Source organism: Homarus americanus, unplaced genomic scaffold (genome assembly GCF_018991925.1).
Source record: "Homarus americanus isolate GMGI-L3 unplaced genomic scaffold, GMGI_Hamer_2.0 scaffold14072, whole genome shotgun sequence".
Lineage (NCBI taxonomy): Eukaryota > Metazoa > Arthropoda > Malacostraca > Decapoda > Nephropidae > Homarus > Homarus americanus.
Window position 1 is genome coordinate 1,869,104 of NW_024754528.1, and position 17,136 is coordinate 1,886,239.

Below are 17,136 nucleotides of genomic sequence, written 5' to 3' on the forward strand. Positions count from 1 at the left end.
TAATTACCATGTAACTTTATCACCACCACCACCGTGTAACTTCTTCACTACAACTACCGTGTAACTTCACCACCATAACTACCGTGTAACTTTATCACCACCACCACCACCACCGTGTAACTTCTTCACCACAACTTCCGTGTAACTTCATCACCACAACCACCGTGTTACTTCACCACAACCACCGTGTTACTTCATCACCATAATTACCGTGTAACTTCATCACCACCACTAATTTCATGATGACTACCACCACTGTGTATTGACTAACGTAAGTGTTTGATCTTGCTTGCTATGTTTGGTTTGTTATCTGTAGTGCAAACTTTACCACTTTATTGTTACGTCCAAGTGTTAAATGTTTTCGTCCTGTCAAGAATATAGTGTTGATATTCTCTCAGTGTGATGTAATATTGTGGTGGTGATTATGGTGTGTGTTGATGGGAGTGGTGATAGTGATGATGGTGATGTACAGTACACGAGGATGGTATAGTACTATAAAACCAGATAAGTACAGTGCAATATAAACATTTTCGGTACAAGCGTATAAAGTACAGGCCCAAAATAAATCCCATAGGATTAGGCGCAGCATAAAGATCGTACAATACATAACCTAATCACCTTCTCAATTAAGCTCTCAACCACTGCATCATCACAAGTTAATCCGGTCATGTTAACTCCTCGTGCCCATTAAAACGAACGGATAAACGTATATGCATAGTTGGGTGCACTAGTCTATGCACTGAACTGATAAACTGCCCCTTGGTGATGGTTGAATCAGTGTTGCAATGGTGGACTGTCCGCCGAGTTAAGTCATTGTCATCTCTTGTTGTTTACTGTGACTGTATTGGCCTTTTGATCACGCACACCATGGCAGCCGGATTTCGTTATATTTAGTATTAAAAAAAATAATAATAGTTGCCACTCAACAAATGTATATAGAAGACATTATTTTCCCCATTTCTCTAGGCATTCACAGATCACCATGTACTGTATAGACAAGGTGTATTCTCAGTATAATTGATTCATGCTTATGCCACGGTCACAGATGGATGATGATGACTGCGAGGAGGATGGAGGTGACTCATTTGAAGCGGCGGGCAGGGCAACCTCACCCCTTACACCACCTTATGACAGCCTCTTGTCAACGCTCAGCTGGGCAGATCAGGTGCGTTGTAGCGTTGACGTTTGGTAGTGCACCCGTAGGACTGTTGTTGTAAGGACACAATACTTTCTAATGTAATAGCTGTAATGTATTGTAGTATCTATATTACAGTACTTTTATTGTAGTCCCGTACTGTACCTGGAAGACAAAGGTTGTAGTCCCCCAAAATGATGATGGTGTTGTTCATATACAGTACAGTACTCTTATACCTGTAGTAATCTTATATTAGTACAAGTGGTACTTCTATCCTACTACTGTACCTGTAGTACTTCTGTATGAATACCTGTATCAGCACTTGTAGTAATGTTATTGTACATTAAGTATTTTATTATAATACATGTACTGTACCTTTTTTAGTACCCATAATTATTTTGTTGTATAACCTGTAGTACTCTTGTAACACCTGTGGTACTTTTTTGTAACTCCTGTAGTACTTTTGTTGAAACACCTGTAGTACTGTGCTTTTGTTGTTATGAGAGGGGGGAGGGTGTGATGGTCGTGTGTGTGATTGGTGGTGAAGGAGTGCACAGTTGTCATGTTTTTGGTGATAACAGAGACTTAAGAACAACAGGATGCTACTTGAGATTATACTTACCACGTTCCTCGCTCTTGGAATACTGTACTACATATTGTAATGTACATAATTTGTTTGGTATCCTGCTGTTTTAGGTTCTGCTGCCATCTCAAAGGTTTATTTACATTAGCTGTAGTTGAATGATGCTGTGCCAGTAAATAGGACACAATAATAAACAAAGAACAGAAATACATATCAATTTAGGTGAAAGGAGTTGGATGGTTGCTGATATATTGCTCTGCAGTTCTTGATCACATTGTTAATGCATAGACAGTACATAAGAGCATAAGAATGGAGGAAACTGCAGCGGGCCTATTGACCCATACTGGGCAGTCCCGTTTACACCCAACCCCTATTGCTCATATAAGCATCCAACCTATGTTTGAAGCTATTCAGCGTATTCGAGTTAATGATGACATTTGGTAGCTTATTCCATTCATCCACTACTCTGTTTCCAAACCAGTGTTTACCTATTTCACGCCTAAATCTAAATTTGTCTAATTTAAAACCATTGTTACGAGTTCGCTCCTGGTTGGATAGTTTGAGTACCTTTGTAATGTCCCCTTTGTTTAGCCCTGACTTCCACTTATACACCTCTATCAGGTCGCCCCTCACTCTACATCTCTCGAGGGAGTGCAAATTAAGATGCTTTAACCTGTCTCTATACTCAAGGTTCCTAATGCCCGGGATTAGTCTTGTCATTCTCCTCTGAATTCTTTCCAAGGATTCTATATCCATTTTGTAATACGGTGACCAGAACTGAACTGCGTAATCCAGGTGTGGTCTCACAAGAGCAAGATACAGTTTTAGGGTGACCTCGCTAGTCTTGTAACTAACACTCCTTTGTATGAACCCAAGTACTTTATTAGACCTGTTGCGAGCAAAAACACATTGTTTACTTGGCTTAAGGTTCCTACTTATCATTACTCCTAAATCTCTCTCGCAGTCGGATTTCTCTATGGCATCGTTGTTCATCTGGTATCTGGTTTCCCTGTTTACATCTCCTATACTGAGTACTTTACATTTGTCCACATTGAATTTCATCTGCCATTTTTCAGACCAATTTGAAAAATTTGTTTAGATCTTCCTGTAGTTTTGTGGAGCCCTCGTCAGATTTAATAATATCTCCTATTTTAGTGTCGTCAGCAAATTTGCTTATGTTGCTGTCTATGCCGATATCTATGTCGTTTATGTATATAATAAATAATAATGGTCCAAGTACTGAGCCTTGGGGAACTCCACTTGTGACGTTGCTCCAATGGGACTTGGTGCCATTAATACTCACTCGCTGTTTCCTGTCCTGTAACCACGCCCTAATCCATTTAAGGATATTACCTTTGATGCCATGCGCTTCTACCTTTCTAATTAGTCTTTCGTGGGGGACTCTGTCGAAGGCTTTGCTAAAGTCGAGATATACCACATCATAATTGTGCCCCTCGTCCACCGATTCGAAAACAGATGAAAAGAATGTTAATAGATTAGTTAGACATGAACGTCCGCTTGTGAAGCCATGCTGGGAATCATTGATCAATCGGTGCTTCTCCAGGTGATTTCGAATAGAGTTTGAAATGATTGCTTCCAGTAATTTGCCTACTATTGATGTTAGACTGATTGGGCAGTAGTTAGAGGATAGTGATCTATCCCCCTTCTTGAAAATCGGTATTACATTCGCTATCCTCCAGGATTCTGGTACTACACCTGTTTTTAAGGACATGTTAAACAACTTTGCTCAGGGCATACTAAGCTCTTCCTTACATTCCTTTAATACTCTGGCAAATGTCTCATCGGGACCTGGTGACTTATTAGGCTTTAGTTTGTCTATTTGCTTACTAACATCGTTACTAGTCACTACTATCTCGCTTAATTTGTTTTCTTCACTATCTCTGAATAAAGTCGGTGCCCCGGGTATCATGTTTAAATTTTCGGTGGTGAAAACTGTTGAAAAATATTTATTCAAATTATTGCTCATTTCTCTGTCGTTATCAGTGAGCTCGCCGGTGTCTGACCGTATTGGTCCAATCTTTTCTCGTGTTTTAGTTTGATACATTTGGTAGAATCCTTTGGGGTTTGTCTTTGCCTCCCTTGCTATCCTTACCTCATTATTCCTCTTGGCTTTCCTTATCTCGGTTTTAACCCTACTCGCCAACACCCTATAATAATCCCGGAGGTGAATTTCGCCACGATTTATCCTTCTACCTATAGCCTTCCTTTGGCCAATGATGTTCTTTAAATAATTATTTATCCATTTAGGGTCATTGTTGTCTGATCTGAGTTTTTTGTATGGTATGTTCTGCCTTTGTGCATTAAGTAACTCACTATTTAAATTGTCGTGTAACTCGGCAATCTCAGATCTCGTTATCAGGTCGGTGTCATCTGTCAGGTTCACGGCCAAGTGCGACACCCCCTCTCTCAACTGCCTCTTTAAACTGTCAAAGTTTGCCCTTCTGAAATCTGGGACTTGAATGGAATTTTCCTTACGTCTGCCCTGAAAATCTAACTGGAATCTAATTTCTTTGTGATCGCTGTTTGCAAGTTCGTTCCCTACCTCGACATTGCTAATGAGGTTTTCTCTGTTTGACAGAACTAAAACTAGTATATTATTACCTTGGGTGGGTTCGGTTATATGTTGACTTAGAAAACAGTCCTGGATCGTCTCGAGAAAATCCTCTGATTCTGAGTTACCCGTAAGGTCAGTCCAATCTATTTGGCCAAGGTTAAAGTCGCTTACTATACAGACTTTGTTGTGTATGGAAGCCCTGCGCATTTCATCCCAGATAAGTCGCTCATTGACTCTATCAAGATTGGGAGGCCTATATTAGCCCATACAGTACTGAACTCAGTATCTACTGTATTAGTTTTTAATTATTTATGTGTCATTATTCTGTTGAATAAGTTTTCATGAAACTCTTAGCTGAGTTACTAAGTATCAAAAAAAATTTATCACATTTATTAGGTTGATGCAATGGAGTCATTAGAGGAACTGCGCCATCCTGGCCGTGTTCTACACATCCATGAGAAGCTGTCGTCTCCGTCAAGAAAACGGTCATTGTCAGAGAAGATGAGGCGCCATGAGGAGAGACTGGCCAAGGCCCAGGAACTTCGTGGAAATCTTATACAAGCTAAAACTGATAAACTAAAGGATTTGTTTAAAAAGGTATAATTTTGTAGTCCTCTGAACTATAACGTAGGGAAATACTGATAAATCTTATTGTAACTTAACAGTGAAGTGGAGATAATTTAATTGGTATGTGTATGGGACTGGGCTTCTGTGTTACTTCTCTTGAGAAACACACATAACTGCTGCCAGAACACTTAAACAGAGAGGAGTAGAGTTTCTCTCTCTCTCTCAATTCTTTGGAACCTTTTCAATTAAAAGTTCATGTGACAGCAACATTGTGGCTTGTGAACAAACAGGAACATGACAGAAATTGGTCATGTCAACCCACAAAGGGTTGCCATTATCCTCATTTAGTATGGCTTCTTTTCCGTCTTCCAGTATTAGCTTATATTTTTCCCAAAAGAGAAAATTTTTACAAATGGGAGAGAAGCCTAGGGTGGTTTCAATGTGAATAACTCACTCACTCGTATCAAAACACTGTAAAACCTTCAGTTTGGTACATATGGTAATTTTTTCATAGTTTTCATTGTGTAAGGCACTTCACTGTCACATGCTTGGGTGTTGTGGGTGAATTGGTCAAAAAGCATTAAATCTTACAAAATCCTTCATATACCATATCTATAAGGCAAAAATACAATGCAATGATGGTGGGGCAGGAATGCTCCCTGGGTCATCCATTCAGTCCTCTGCAATGCAAAGTAGTTACAGTACAGTATATGTTTGCAGATGATTGCCAGTGACACTACTGTTTAACAAAACTTAGCAACACTAAACAGACACCTTTCCTTATTTATAAGTGACTTAATAACAATAAACTGGGAGATGACAAACATGGACCCACTGTACTGGCATGTATCTGAATCTTCCCAATTTTGTTACTATAACAGTTAGCCATTGTTTTTAGACTTGCAGCACAAATTTAAAATTAGTTTTGTTATTTATCTAACTGCTGTACCTAATTTACCTAATAGTCACCCCACATAAAGGTGACTAAAACAGAGGAAGAAGTCCAGTGACCTGTGTAAGAAGCACTCTTTTGAAGCCCAGTACAGTTTTGTAGAACACCATGACTTCTTAGCAAGCGTAAAGCTGTGTTCTGTATTATCTCTGTCACACATTTTTAATTGCTTTGCCAGTAAGGAGAAAACCGAGGAAATGATATGTGTAGAGGTTGCACCCCTACACTAACAAACACTATTGTAAGGTACAGAACAGAAGTGTTATCCCTACCAACTATTAAGCCATTCTGTTGTCTCACAGATTGAGGAGGTACGACAGGATAAAGAATGTCTTTTGGACAAGAAGAGAGAGTTGTTTCAGCGGAAGATGGAGCGAGCAGAGGAAAAACGGAAGCAGTTCCTTCAGGAAATAGTAAACAAAGCCCATGATGAAGAAAACAAGGCCAAAGAAATAGCATTTATTAATGGCTTAGAAGCCCAGAACAAGTTGCATGATATTATGCAACAACATCAGGTAAGCATTGGTCTCCCATGAATGTCATCAACATTTTACAGCTTTTTTCTGCATTTACTTGAATTATTCATTTTAATATTTTCTGATTTGTTATTCTCCCCTGATTAAATTATTTTTATTGAATGAATGAGATTATCAATTAGAGTACCTGTATTTATACTCATAAGATGGTTGCTGGGATGCTGTTTTCGATAGTCCTTTAGATGCTACTTATTACCAGTACTTAGTTACAGCATTTTAAATAATATTACTGTTTTTAATAAAATTTGCTCAATACATTTATGCCCTAATGCTCCTTTACCAAATACTGTACAGTACAGCACAGGCTTCGGTGCTATTTGCACCTGTTTGAAACTGAGTCAATGGTCCAAACTGGGTTGTAAATGGATATACTGTACTGTAATGCATTCTATTATGGGATGTGGTTCATCAGTTGCCATGAGCCTATACTTCTCAGGTTATGTTGCTCTCTTCCTTTAGGACCTTTGGAAACCCTATTGATTAGTATGCATGAGTAAAGTTGTACTCTGTGTAATTGAAAGACTGTTGGGTAATTAATTTGTGTGTTTCTGAGGATTCTAGTGCTTTTATTGGAGGACAAGCTCTTGTTACCCTAAAGCTTTACATTCATGTTATTTTGAGAGAACTAGTTTGTACTGTTTAAGTGAATCACACAATTAATGGTTAAGAAAAGTAGCTTTACACACCATTCATTTCTGCTTTTTAGAATAGTCACTCACTAAGAGATTATTGTAGGAACTAAATACATTGAGTTAAATTATTTCCACAGTTTTATTAAATCTTAGTGGTAAAGGTTTTATCAAATCTATTCTAAAGATGAAAAAGGCACTTAACATAAATTGTAATTGCCAAGTTTTAGCATCCTTCAAAAGTTCTCCACATTGTTTTTAATTAACAATTAATGCCTCTATTTTATGTATAGTGTATAATCTTGTAACAATATTTCAAATGTGTATGGCTTTCCAATGTGCTTGAATTGTACATTTTTGTTAAATTACCAGCCATAATTTCCTCTCCTACACATTAAATATTGCTTTCCTTGTGTATGTTATTTTCATCATGTAGTATAGCAATTATCTTTTTCATGTACTCAGAGCCATGAGTCACGCCTGGCAGACATGGCCGAGGAACGGACACGTAGACAAGAAGAAAAGGCTGCTAAAGAAGTTGCAGCTCAAGAGAGACGCAAGGTGCTTGAGGCAGAGAGACAGGTGGGACGATCTTGATGTATTTTACTTAGGGGGATTGCAGGTGTTGTCATGTTTTGCACTACTGTTGTGAAGGTTGCTGTGGTCCTGGGTGTTGATGGTGTTTTACAAGAAATATGTCTACAGTGCAATAATTTGATTGTCATGCGCTCTCCACTTGTGTCTCAACATCAAATGCTGGTACTGCTTCCTATGTCTCGGGTGTCTCTTTCAATCAGTCAATGTATTTCTATATCTCTATTTGGGTCAATTTCTCAGATACTTGGTATTTCTTGTACAAACACCCTGATATGTACTCAAGCACTTTTTCACATGCACTCGCAGGAACGCACTTGGAGCATGCGAACACATGCATTGTAATACAGTAGTACCTGACTTCTCACAGCTCTCCTTGACTAAGTTATGTATGTATGGCTTAGTGTTTGAGGTAGGAAAGGGTGAGTTTTATTTTGTATTTTTCTCATAATTATTTAGCTATTTCTTCCTTACCCTTTATAAGAATATAAAGCAACCTTCTAATGTCTTCTTTCCACCATGCTTTTTATAAATTATTTTTTGTTCCTTGTTTTTACCTTGATGGCTGCCTACACTCTGGTCAAATGAAAGTTATTTAATCACTTAATCAAAATAAGTGGCACAGTGGTAATGCACGTGCCTTTCACCCTTGCATCCTGGGTTCAATCCCCAGCCCAGTATAGATGTGAGAAGGGTGTTATCCCATGTAACTCTACCAAACACAGCAGATTTTCTCCAGGTTCTTTGGTTTCCTCCTGTACTAACACTGGTTAATAAAGGTCATAGCAAAGAAACCAGTTGCCTAAATGGCTAGTAAACTGATAAATGGTGAAATGAAAAACAAGTGGTGTACAGTATTTGTATTCATTTCTCTCTTGACTTTTCTTCTATACTCAGGATGTCTACTGGTCGGGAAAAACAGGGAATTTTACAAATGAACCTGGAATTTTATGTGAATTCAGTTCAACTTCAAAATATTGTTATTTTGGCAGCAATCTTACCATAAAGATGTACTGTATAATAGATAAATAATTAAACTTTTAGGAACACATTCCAGTAAATAGTTCACTCCAATAACATAATTGTTTGTGTACTTGTCATATTTCATGTTAGTGATCAAATAACCAAATATTACAGGTTATAGCTACTAATTCTGCAATGAGTATTGTCAGAGATTAATTGTTCTTATAATTAAGTGACTTTATTTAAGTAGATTATTCCACATATTTATGATGAGTCATATACAGGGTGTAGGTGGATCAGGAATGTGATTTTTTGTTTTTTGCCAGATTTTTGGCTTTTTGGAATGTCCAGGTTCGATCCACGTGAATCGCGTAAATTCGGGGAGAAAAGTATGGAGGGTGGGGGGGGGGGTGTCAAGGTCTTTGCCGATGTTCATCATTGGGCTTGGGGTGGGTCCCGAAAGGGTCTTCAGTTTCTTCATTAATATCATATACCTGTACATCATGTTTAATTTTCCCAATAGTATATACATATTATTGAAAACCTCTAATTTTGTTAATCTGTTGTAATAAATACTGAATTAAGGAACCTGAAATGTTTAAAACTTAGACCTGGAAAACCTGGAAAAGCCAGGGAATTTTGTTTTGTCTGGTCAGTAGACACCCTGATACTCTCCTGTACACTCAGTCTAATAATCAGGCAGAATTAGTTTTTCAATTTAGTGGCTTAAGTTGTAAGGGCATCTTGAAAGGAACCCAGAATATGAAGAAAACATCAGGAATTAAAACTTTGTCAGTGTATTGGTCTAACAGCTGAGGTTAACAGATTATATGAGAAAAAAAAATAACACGAAAATAGTATGTGGGGGAATAGTTTGAGTGGTTTGAAGAGTTAACTGAGATTATTTGTGAGAGAGAGAGAGAGAGAGAGAAGCACTGTATTGACAAACTGTGATTGCATGATTTACTTCAGCATTCAAAAGAGAATTTGTAAGATCATTTTATGTTAAGTGCACTGTACAGCATTAAACAAAGGCTCTGTATTAATCTTATGTTTAAAGTTATAGGCCGGGGAATTTTGGCCATAAACAGATGTTAACTGTCTCTATTCGGCAAGACTTTATTATTATTATTATTATTATTTCAGGCTCGAATGGCAGAGCTGTGTGAGAAACGGCGTCGGCGTTGTGAACGTATTGATCGGCAGCAGGCAGAACGACGTGAAGAACTGTTGGAGCAGGCCAGAGAGAAGGCCCGAGACCGCGAAGAGAGACTGTCGGCTTTGCAGCAGGTTAGTGTACATGAGCGTTACAATACTGTACAATAATATGGATGAATACGCGATTGAGATAGTTTTATTTCTGTCTTAGAATTACCACAATCCAACTTCAACAAACCTTCCTGAAAGTGTTACAAGGCATGGCAATGGCAGAGTTGACTATATAACACGTGAATTGATTTCTGTAGCTGTGCTTCATGCAACCAAGTATCCCTTGATGACTCTATCTCTCCCCTATTCCTCCTACTTCTCCTCTCGCTCTTTTTTTCTTCCTTCTTCCTCTTCCCCTCCTCTTCCACTTCTTCCTCCTCCTCCTCTCTTCCTCCTTCTTCTTCCTCCTCCTCCTATCTTCCTTCTTCTTTCTTTTCTTCTAATTGATGATCCTTACAACCAGATTTAGATATATGACAGTGACACTCTTACACCCATTACAGTAACACTAATGCTTCTTGCCACAACAGTTGATGTTGGTTTAGTTGTGTTTATATGTACTTGAAGACATTTTTACTATAAACATTATTTTCCTTGGCTTTCTTTAATACTGTAGCGATATGAGTTTTAAGTTCCAGTTATTGTGTAAGTGGATGAATAACAAAGACCAAGTGTAAATTAAAGGAAGCGAAAACAATACAATACTGGTATCAAGTGTTTGCCTTGCTGAGGATATGGATAGGCAAGGGAGGAGACTTTCACTTGATAGTTTGCTTATTAAATTGAATAATTATTTTAATAAACGAATTATCCTTCCCTAAAACTCTTCTGTACAGTATCATGGGTTTATTATTATTTATACTACAGTAATCTCATCTATAGTTTACATGTAATTGATCATTTCTTGTTTCATATATACACAGAAACGATAGACTAAGCATCCTCATGAGAAGACATTGTACAGTACTCTCTGTTTTTATTCATGGCATCTCTGTTCTAATTCTTTTCTTTCCTCTCCCTTCCCCCCCAGAAAAACTTAGCATGATCTGTAAATAATAAAATGAGGTTACAGGTGCCTTATTGTGGAAGGGGAGCACCATAGTAGAGCACTTATCTTAAGTAACTAGGGTGAATAAATTACAATGATTTAGAATGACTGTATAGCGCTTACTTCTAATCATTTGACATCAAAGTAGAAAGAGGCTTGAAAGTGCGTGGAATAAAGGGAGGGGTTTAACCATTATAATCACCATCTTGGTTTTTAGGCACAACAAGCTAAAGAGTCAGAACTGGTGAAGAAGATTCAACAAAAACAAGAGGAATCCGCTCGCCGCCACGAAGAGAACATCGAACAAATTAGACAGCGAGCCCTCGAGTCCTCCATTATGAAGTATTCAAGAGGGTGTGACGATGCCCCGAGACTTATCAGGTATATTTGGTTTCACGTCGGTCACATCTGCAGTGAGTTCTGGCGTGGGTTTGATATATTTGAGTAATAACTATGATGTGGAGATACAGTACAGTGTTGCACACCCTTGCAATTGTCTCCTAGAGTCAGCGAATATCAAAACCAATATGCCTGATTTGCGTTGGGGACTGAGTGCAAAACATTTATCCTCTTTCAGATATGAGACTAAGAAACTATGTACTCTGTGTAACTCCCTGATTACCAGTGAAGTGTACCTGCTGAGTCATCTACGAGGACGCCGCCACCAGGAGGCCCTGAAGGCACTCCACCAGGCAGACATTTTATCCACTGAAGATAGTGAAACATATAACCTCAAGCACATTATTGATGCTCCTGCTAATATTGATGATCCACAGGTAAGTGGTGTAATTACTCTAAACTAAATATTCATGTCATCAATAGAAAGGCTGATTATTCTTCAGCTGAGACCATATAAATAAGCTTAAATTCAAATAATATGATCTTAAAGCATCCCTGTTTGCCCTTTTGCCCTTCTTGTTCATATAGAATACATAAGAATAGCCAATCACAGCACTCCTTGCTTAGTGAGTCCCCTGAGAGCCAATCATTACCTATACAGATACACACTGGTATTTTTAAACATTTTCTTCCTGTTACTGCATATTGTTCTTTATACTTCCGTCAGTTTTTAAGGGGAAATAATAATGAAAATAAGAAAAATCAAAGAAATAACATTACCGTACCTTAGAAGTGAAAGTTAAAATGTTATTGTACATAGAGTGGAGTCAGGCATTGGCATCATGAGTAAGAACAAATAAAAAGATTATAGACAAAGTATGTGCAAAGACTGAGACCAGTTCTCCACACAGTCTCTTGGTTGTGTAATAAGAGAGAAGGGGAGAAGACAGTAATCTGGGGTTGGTTCCCATGTGCTAAGGATTGATTATAATGAAGGCAGTGTCTTTAATCTTTTCAGTCCTAAGCTTGTTCTATTTTGGTGTCCCTCCAGCTTAAGGCTTTTTGAAAAGATAAACTAAAAGAGAAAGAAATTGACCTTAAAAATTAATTAAACAAGTTAGTAAAAGACTTTAGAAATAAAAACTAAACATCATCATCAGGTGCACTCCCTTTGGTTTCTTAGTACGTAGTATTTTACAATAGTTAGGAGCTGCCCCATCTCCTTCACAACCCTCTACTTTATTGGCAATACGAGGCACTGAGTCAATTCTTTATTTATTACATGTTAAAAAAGTCCTAGATGAATTCATTTTCTTCATTTTGGTAAATAGTGGAGTTCTATCAATAAAGATATACACACTTATGAGCGATAGTGACTCAGTGAGCAGCGTGGCTACTCCCGAACCATGAGGGGTGTGGCTGCCTCCCTAGCCCAGACCTTGAGAATGTTAAGTTAAGTGGTGACTATTGCCAGTACTGTAAAATCCATATAGCATATAATATGAAGAATGAACAAATTGATTTAAAAGAGTTTAGAGAAGGAAGAGGACTTGGGCCTGGTAGAGAATCGGTTGTTGTTGTTTGAGGAATACGTATACGATGGAGCAAACAATGTCAGCCACTTGATAGACCTGATCCAGCAAACATTTATGCTCCTGTGGTGGCCATAGAAATCCGTGGTTACTTAAAACTGGACACCGTGGTTGGTTTAACAGTGTACAAAATTTAAAGTATGAATATTTAAAACTTCTGTTGGTAAACCTGTGGTTGGTGATGGATTACTGTAATAAGTACACAAGTTGAAGATCTGAGTAATATATGTGTGGTAATTGTTTATCTTGTTGTCTAAGCCCTATCTTTTCACTCTTCAGACAACTCTTGCACTGCACTTCCTGTTGTTGCACCACCCCCCCCCCCCTTCTTCTAGGTTTTTCCCTATTATTCACTCCTCACAACAATTGGATATAAGTAAAGATACCCGGGAATAAATGGAAGAAAAAAGTTCCGTGGACAAAATTCATAAGTTTCTTTCCAAATTGAAATTATAGGATTATAAAACCTTGAATTGGTGCTGTTGCTGAATAATGTGCCGAAACTTGAATTATTTTATTTTACAGGTCACGAGAGACAAAGAACGACATAAAGCTTTAAGAAAAAGATGCAGAAAGATCAGGACTCGGATGATCACACGGGGTAAAGAATACAACAGTGCCTTCAAGCCAGTACCTCTAAGGGATTCACCCAGCAAAGTCCGCATCATCAAGGCTCTTCAACAGATAGCTAAGCTTGTGGCTAACCAGGGATCTGGCCCCTGGCCTAGTGCTGACCTCACAGCTTTAGATAGACCATTATTGGAATTAACAAGAATCATGGAAAGAAAAGAGACTGCAGATCAAATGATGTTTAGTGCACAGGATGGATTTACAAAGATTGATTCGGTTTTAAAAGTAATTCTAGATGCGACTGAACAGAGACCGTGTGTGTTACCAGCAAAGTCTCTTGGTTACAGTGGTCGCGTCCTCCTGGGAGCATGTAGGAGAAATACAGATAACTGCCGGCATGTACTCTATTCCAACTTGACAGGTACCTTGATAGACTACCTGATGCAACGTCTCAATGAACTGGTGATTGAAACATCAAGAGTGGGCAGCAATAACAGTATAAACACCATTGTTAATCTTCCAGCTGATTCGGCTTCAGCATCGATATTTGAGGTATTTCTACGTCTCGGCAAACATTTATGTGAATAGGAAGATGTAATATGGTCAATGAATCTGAATTTTTATTTAAAGTTAGTATGTAATCTGTAATACTGTCGGTTAATTAGCGACTTGAACTACATACCATACTATTGTCTTTACAGGTTTTAGCTGAGGTTGTTCATGTATTATGTGTTGGAGACATACAGCCAGCTGTTTCCTCACATGACCAAACAATTAAAGACAGGGCAGATTCCACATGGCAGAGGGTTCAGGTTGGTGTGAGAAAATTAACCAATAGATATTATGTCCCTTTTTGACCAATGATAAAGTCAGCTGAACCATCGATGAAAGTCAACAACACACCACATTATTTATCATCACATGGGCATGACTTGGACCCACCAATCAGTATTTGCTATTATTTATTTTTAAACAGAGATCTTGAATCTAGTAAGAGTAGCTTGAATGGTCACAGTAACATTTCATTTAGACTTTATTATTGTCATTATCATGGTGAACTGTGGATGTGTGTGGTTGTTAAAGACTTATTTGGCCTACTGTCTCGTTAAGTTGATATGGGAAAGTGGATTATTTTCTTAATATTAATTTATTTTTATGATTTTCTGGGACACTTAAGCTTATTCTTTATTTCTTCTTTAAGGTTTTTGTTTCCTCCTGGTGAATCCCAGTTGGGGAAGAATTATTAAAACATGTTCATCAGTAACCATTTCCATTGTCTCTACTGATTGATAAGACAGACATACAACTACATCGTCTTTGACTCATCACCACGGGGAGGGAGGGGGGGGGTAAGTTACTACTGTATATATATATTGTCTCATTGTTGTCTAATCTAACCACTTTTTTTTTTTACTTGTTTTCTTCAATTTCGTAAGGTCTCTTGTAATGCAGAGTGACGGGAATCAAAAGCAATGCAAATTCTTCTCTCCATAATTATTGACATCCATTCCTTCTAGCTGTTTTACTTCTCTCTTATGTGGTTCATATATGAGAAGCACAGAACCGAAGTAGGACGATCTGTATGATGTCTTTAACTAGTGTCAATTAAATCTGCACTAACAATGCTATGATCTGCCACCTGAGTCACTTCAATATCTCCACCAAGGTTATGGTGATTTGAAGCTTTGTAAACTTTACCTGCATTTTTTTTCCCGTCTTCCCTGCCCTTCTTCAGGTCTGTGTGCTTCATTGCAGGATGTGGTGAGCTACTGTGTCAGTGTTGGTTTGGCAGACAAGGTATCCTGGTATTTTAGCCACGTGCAGGGACCGCTGGACAACGATGCTGGTGTTGTGGAGGTCATTCTGGCAGCTATGAGGCTTGTCTCTGCACTGGCCAAGACACTTGCCATGAGGTAAGAATCCTTTTTAGCTCTCAACCAACCCAATGAGTACTGTACCAGTCCTGCACAACCCCCAGGTACTGTATTAAGTATATAATAAATTCTTAGTCATTTAACTACTCATAAGTCAAATGTTTCTTACTTTTTTTGTTTGTGATAGTGTTAGAATGAAAGAAACTGATAATTCAACAAAGTATGCACAGTGATTTGATTAGAAGTGTTGTTAATCAATTCAAAGAGGAAGGATTTAAACAAATGCACCTTTTGAATCACCTCCTACACTTGTCTTGTATAGTACTACCCTTCTATGTCATTTCCCCATCTTTGAGGATTTTATACACAATGATCCACTTAAGCAGGAGAGAAGTAAAGGTAAGAGGCAGATAGATAGTTGGATACTTCAGGTAACTGCAAGATTTCATTGTCATTTACTCAAAATTTTGCAAATTCAGTGTATATTTCTCACAATATTTTCATGTACAATATAGATAAGTGAAGACTGTTCATTGAAAATACATATAGTATACTTTTTGAAAATACAGTAATATGAATTGTGTAGAAGTGAAGGGGATATAAATCCTTAATATGTGCTACTTCATTTCAGATCATTACCAGAAGATCCTACACAGTTGATTGGTACTTTACACGTGACTGATGCTTGTGGGGTAGTTAGCCTCCTATATGGTATCCTCCTGCATCAGGGGGGCAGGACAGCTATGCCTCAAGCACCACCAAAGCTCTCTCACACTACACAAGCTCTTACTGTTGCCGCCACTACATTGTTGCATAACCTCGCCTCCCTCAACCTCGCCATGTTTCAGGTAAAAAATGGGAGTTTTCCAAACAATCATTCTCTGGTTTCTTGTGATATAAAACTGACTCACTGGGTGGTGGTGATTTATACCTATTGGAAGAGAAGGATTTTCTTATTCATCTTTTCTAGGGTGTAAAAAGCTCTGGTAACTCATCATCAAGAAATAATGATCTGCCATTCTGTTTCAGGGTGTACTGGGGAGTGAAGGCATTTCTCTCGAGTTGCGCCACATTGCCAGTTACCTCCTGTGGTACTGTTCACACTGGCCTTGTGAGGATATCCTGCACAACATTATACCCCTTGTAGGCTTCTTTGCTGTTAACAATAAAGAAAATCAGGTATGTTGCAGATGGGATGGCAGTATACTGTAAAAAAGAATTACACACATACAGTATATCATAATTTCCTCGTGGAAAATCTTGGTTTTTTATTCATGGCAGGTGATGTCGGCGTTAGCTTAGTCAAAACTATAAGACTGGTAGAGTTTGGTCAAGATCAAATTCCATAAAACAAATTTATAACCATCGAGTGACAAGAATTTTTTTTGCTGAACATTTTGTTTTCATTTAGGGGATTTGAGCTTTAGTTATACAGTATCTGATGACGTAATAATTGTGTGTACATGTAGTGCATTTGAGTTTGAATTAACCTTTCAAATAGAATAATGTAATGAATCTCAATAGATGGTGATACAGAGTGGAGAAGTGCCAAGTGTACTGCAGCAGCTGTGTAACCTGCCCTGGCAGTACTTCAGTGAGCCGAGCCTAACAGCCGTGCTCTTCCCGACTCTCCTAGCCTGCTGCCTTCATAATCATGATAATATGATTATTCTTCAACAGGAGATGAGCTTCCAAGTAATTTCTATATATTTTACTATTATTCTTCTACTTGATTACTGTACCTCAGGGAGTTCCGACTTTGCCTTGTCAGCTGTGCACACCTTGCCAATTTTTTCAAGCTACCAAGGTTTGAGATAGAAAGAAAATTATATTCAGGAATGAGCTGGGATTTTTTTTCAGGGTTCGAGAGATGATGTAATGGGCAATTTCGGAACTTCCGAGAACACTTTTTCGTTGCCCGGAAAATTCCGGGGATGAGGGATTTTTTCCCGGCTTTGAGAGAGTCGTCT

The 17,136-nt window shown here is 38.2% G+C and overlaps 1 protein-coding gene across 6 annotated transcripts in view; it reads left to right on the top strand.

Moving 5' to 3' along the window:
- LOC121855842 (S phase cyclin A-associated protein in the endoplasmic reticulum-like) overlaps nucleotides 1-17,136 on the top strand; it is a 69,995-nt gene that overhangs the window by 43,034 nt on the left and 9,825 nt on the right. For 5 of the 6 annotated variants that reach the window (XM_042350996.1, XM_042350998.1, XM_042351000.1 and 2 more), the window contains 13 exons: nucleotides 1,046-1,165; nucleotides 4,690-4,890; nucleotides 6,115-6,327; nucleotides 7,443-7,559; nucleotides 9,681-9,824; nucleotides 11,009-11,172; nucleotides 11,369-11,567; nucleotides 13,248-13,844; nucleotides 13,994-14,104; nucleotides 15,048-15,205; nucleotides 15,798-16,014; nucleotides 16,196-16,345; nucleotides 16,691-16,861. In XM_042350996.1, coding sequence (XP_042206930.1) covers nucleotides 1,046-1,165; nucleotides 4,690-4,890; nucleotides 6,115-6,327; nucleotides 7,443-7,559; nucleotides 9,681-9,824; nucleotides 11,009-11,172; nucleotides 11,369-11,567; nucleotides 13,248-13,844; nucleotides 13,994-14,104; nucleotides 15,048-15,205; nucleotides 15,798-16,014; nucleotides 16,196-16,345; nucleotides 16,691-16,861 — 2,562 coding nt within the window. The remainder of the gene's footprint in view (nucleotides 1-1,045; nucleotides 1,166-4,689; nucleotides 4,891-6,114; nucleotides 6,328-7,442; nucleotides 7,560-9,680; nucleotides 9,825-11,008; nucleotides 11,173-11,368; nucleotides 11,568-13,247; nucleotides 13,845-13,993; nucleotides 14,105-15,047; nucleotides 15,206-15,797; nucleotides 16,015-16,195; nucleotides 16,346-16,690; nucleotides 16,862-17,136) is intronic. The other variant, XM_042350999.1, reaches the window with a different exon arrangement.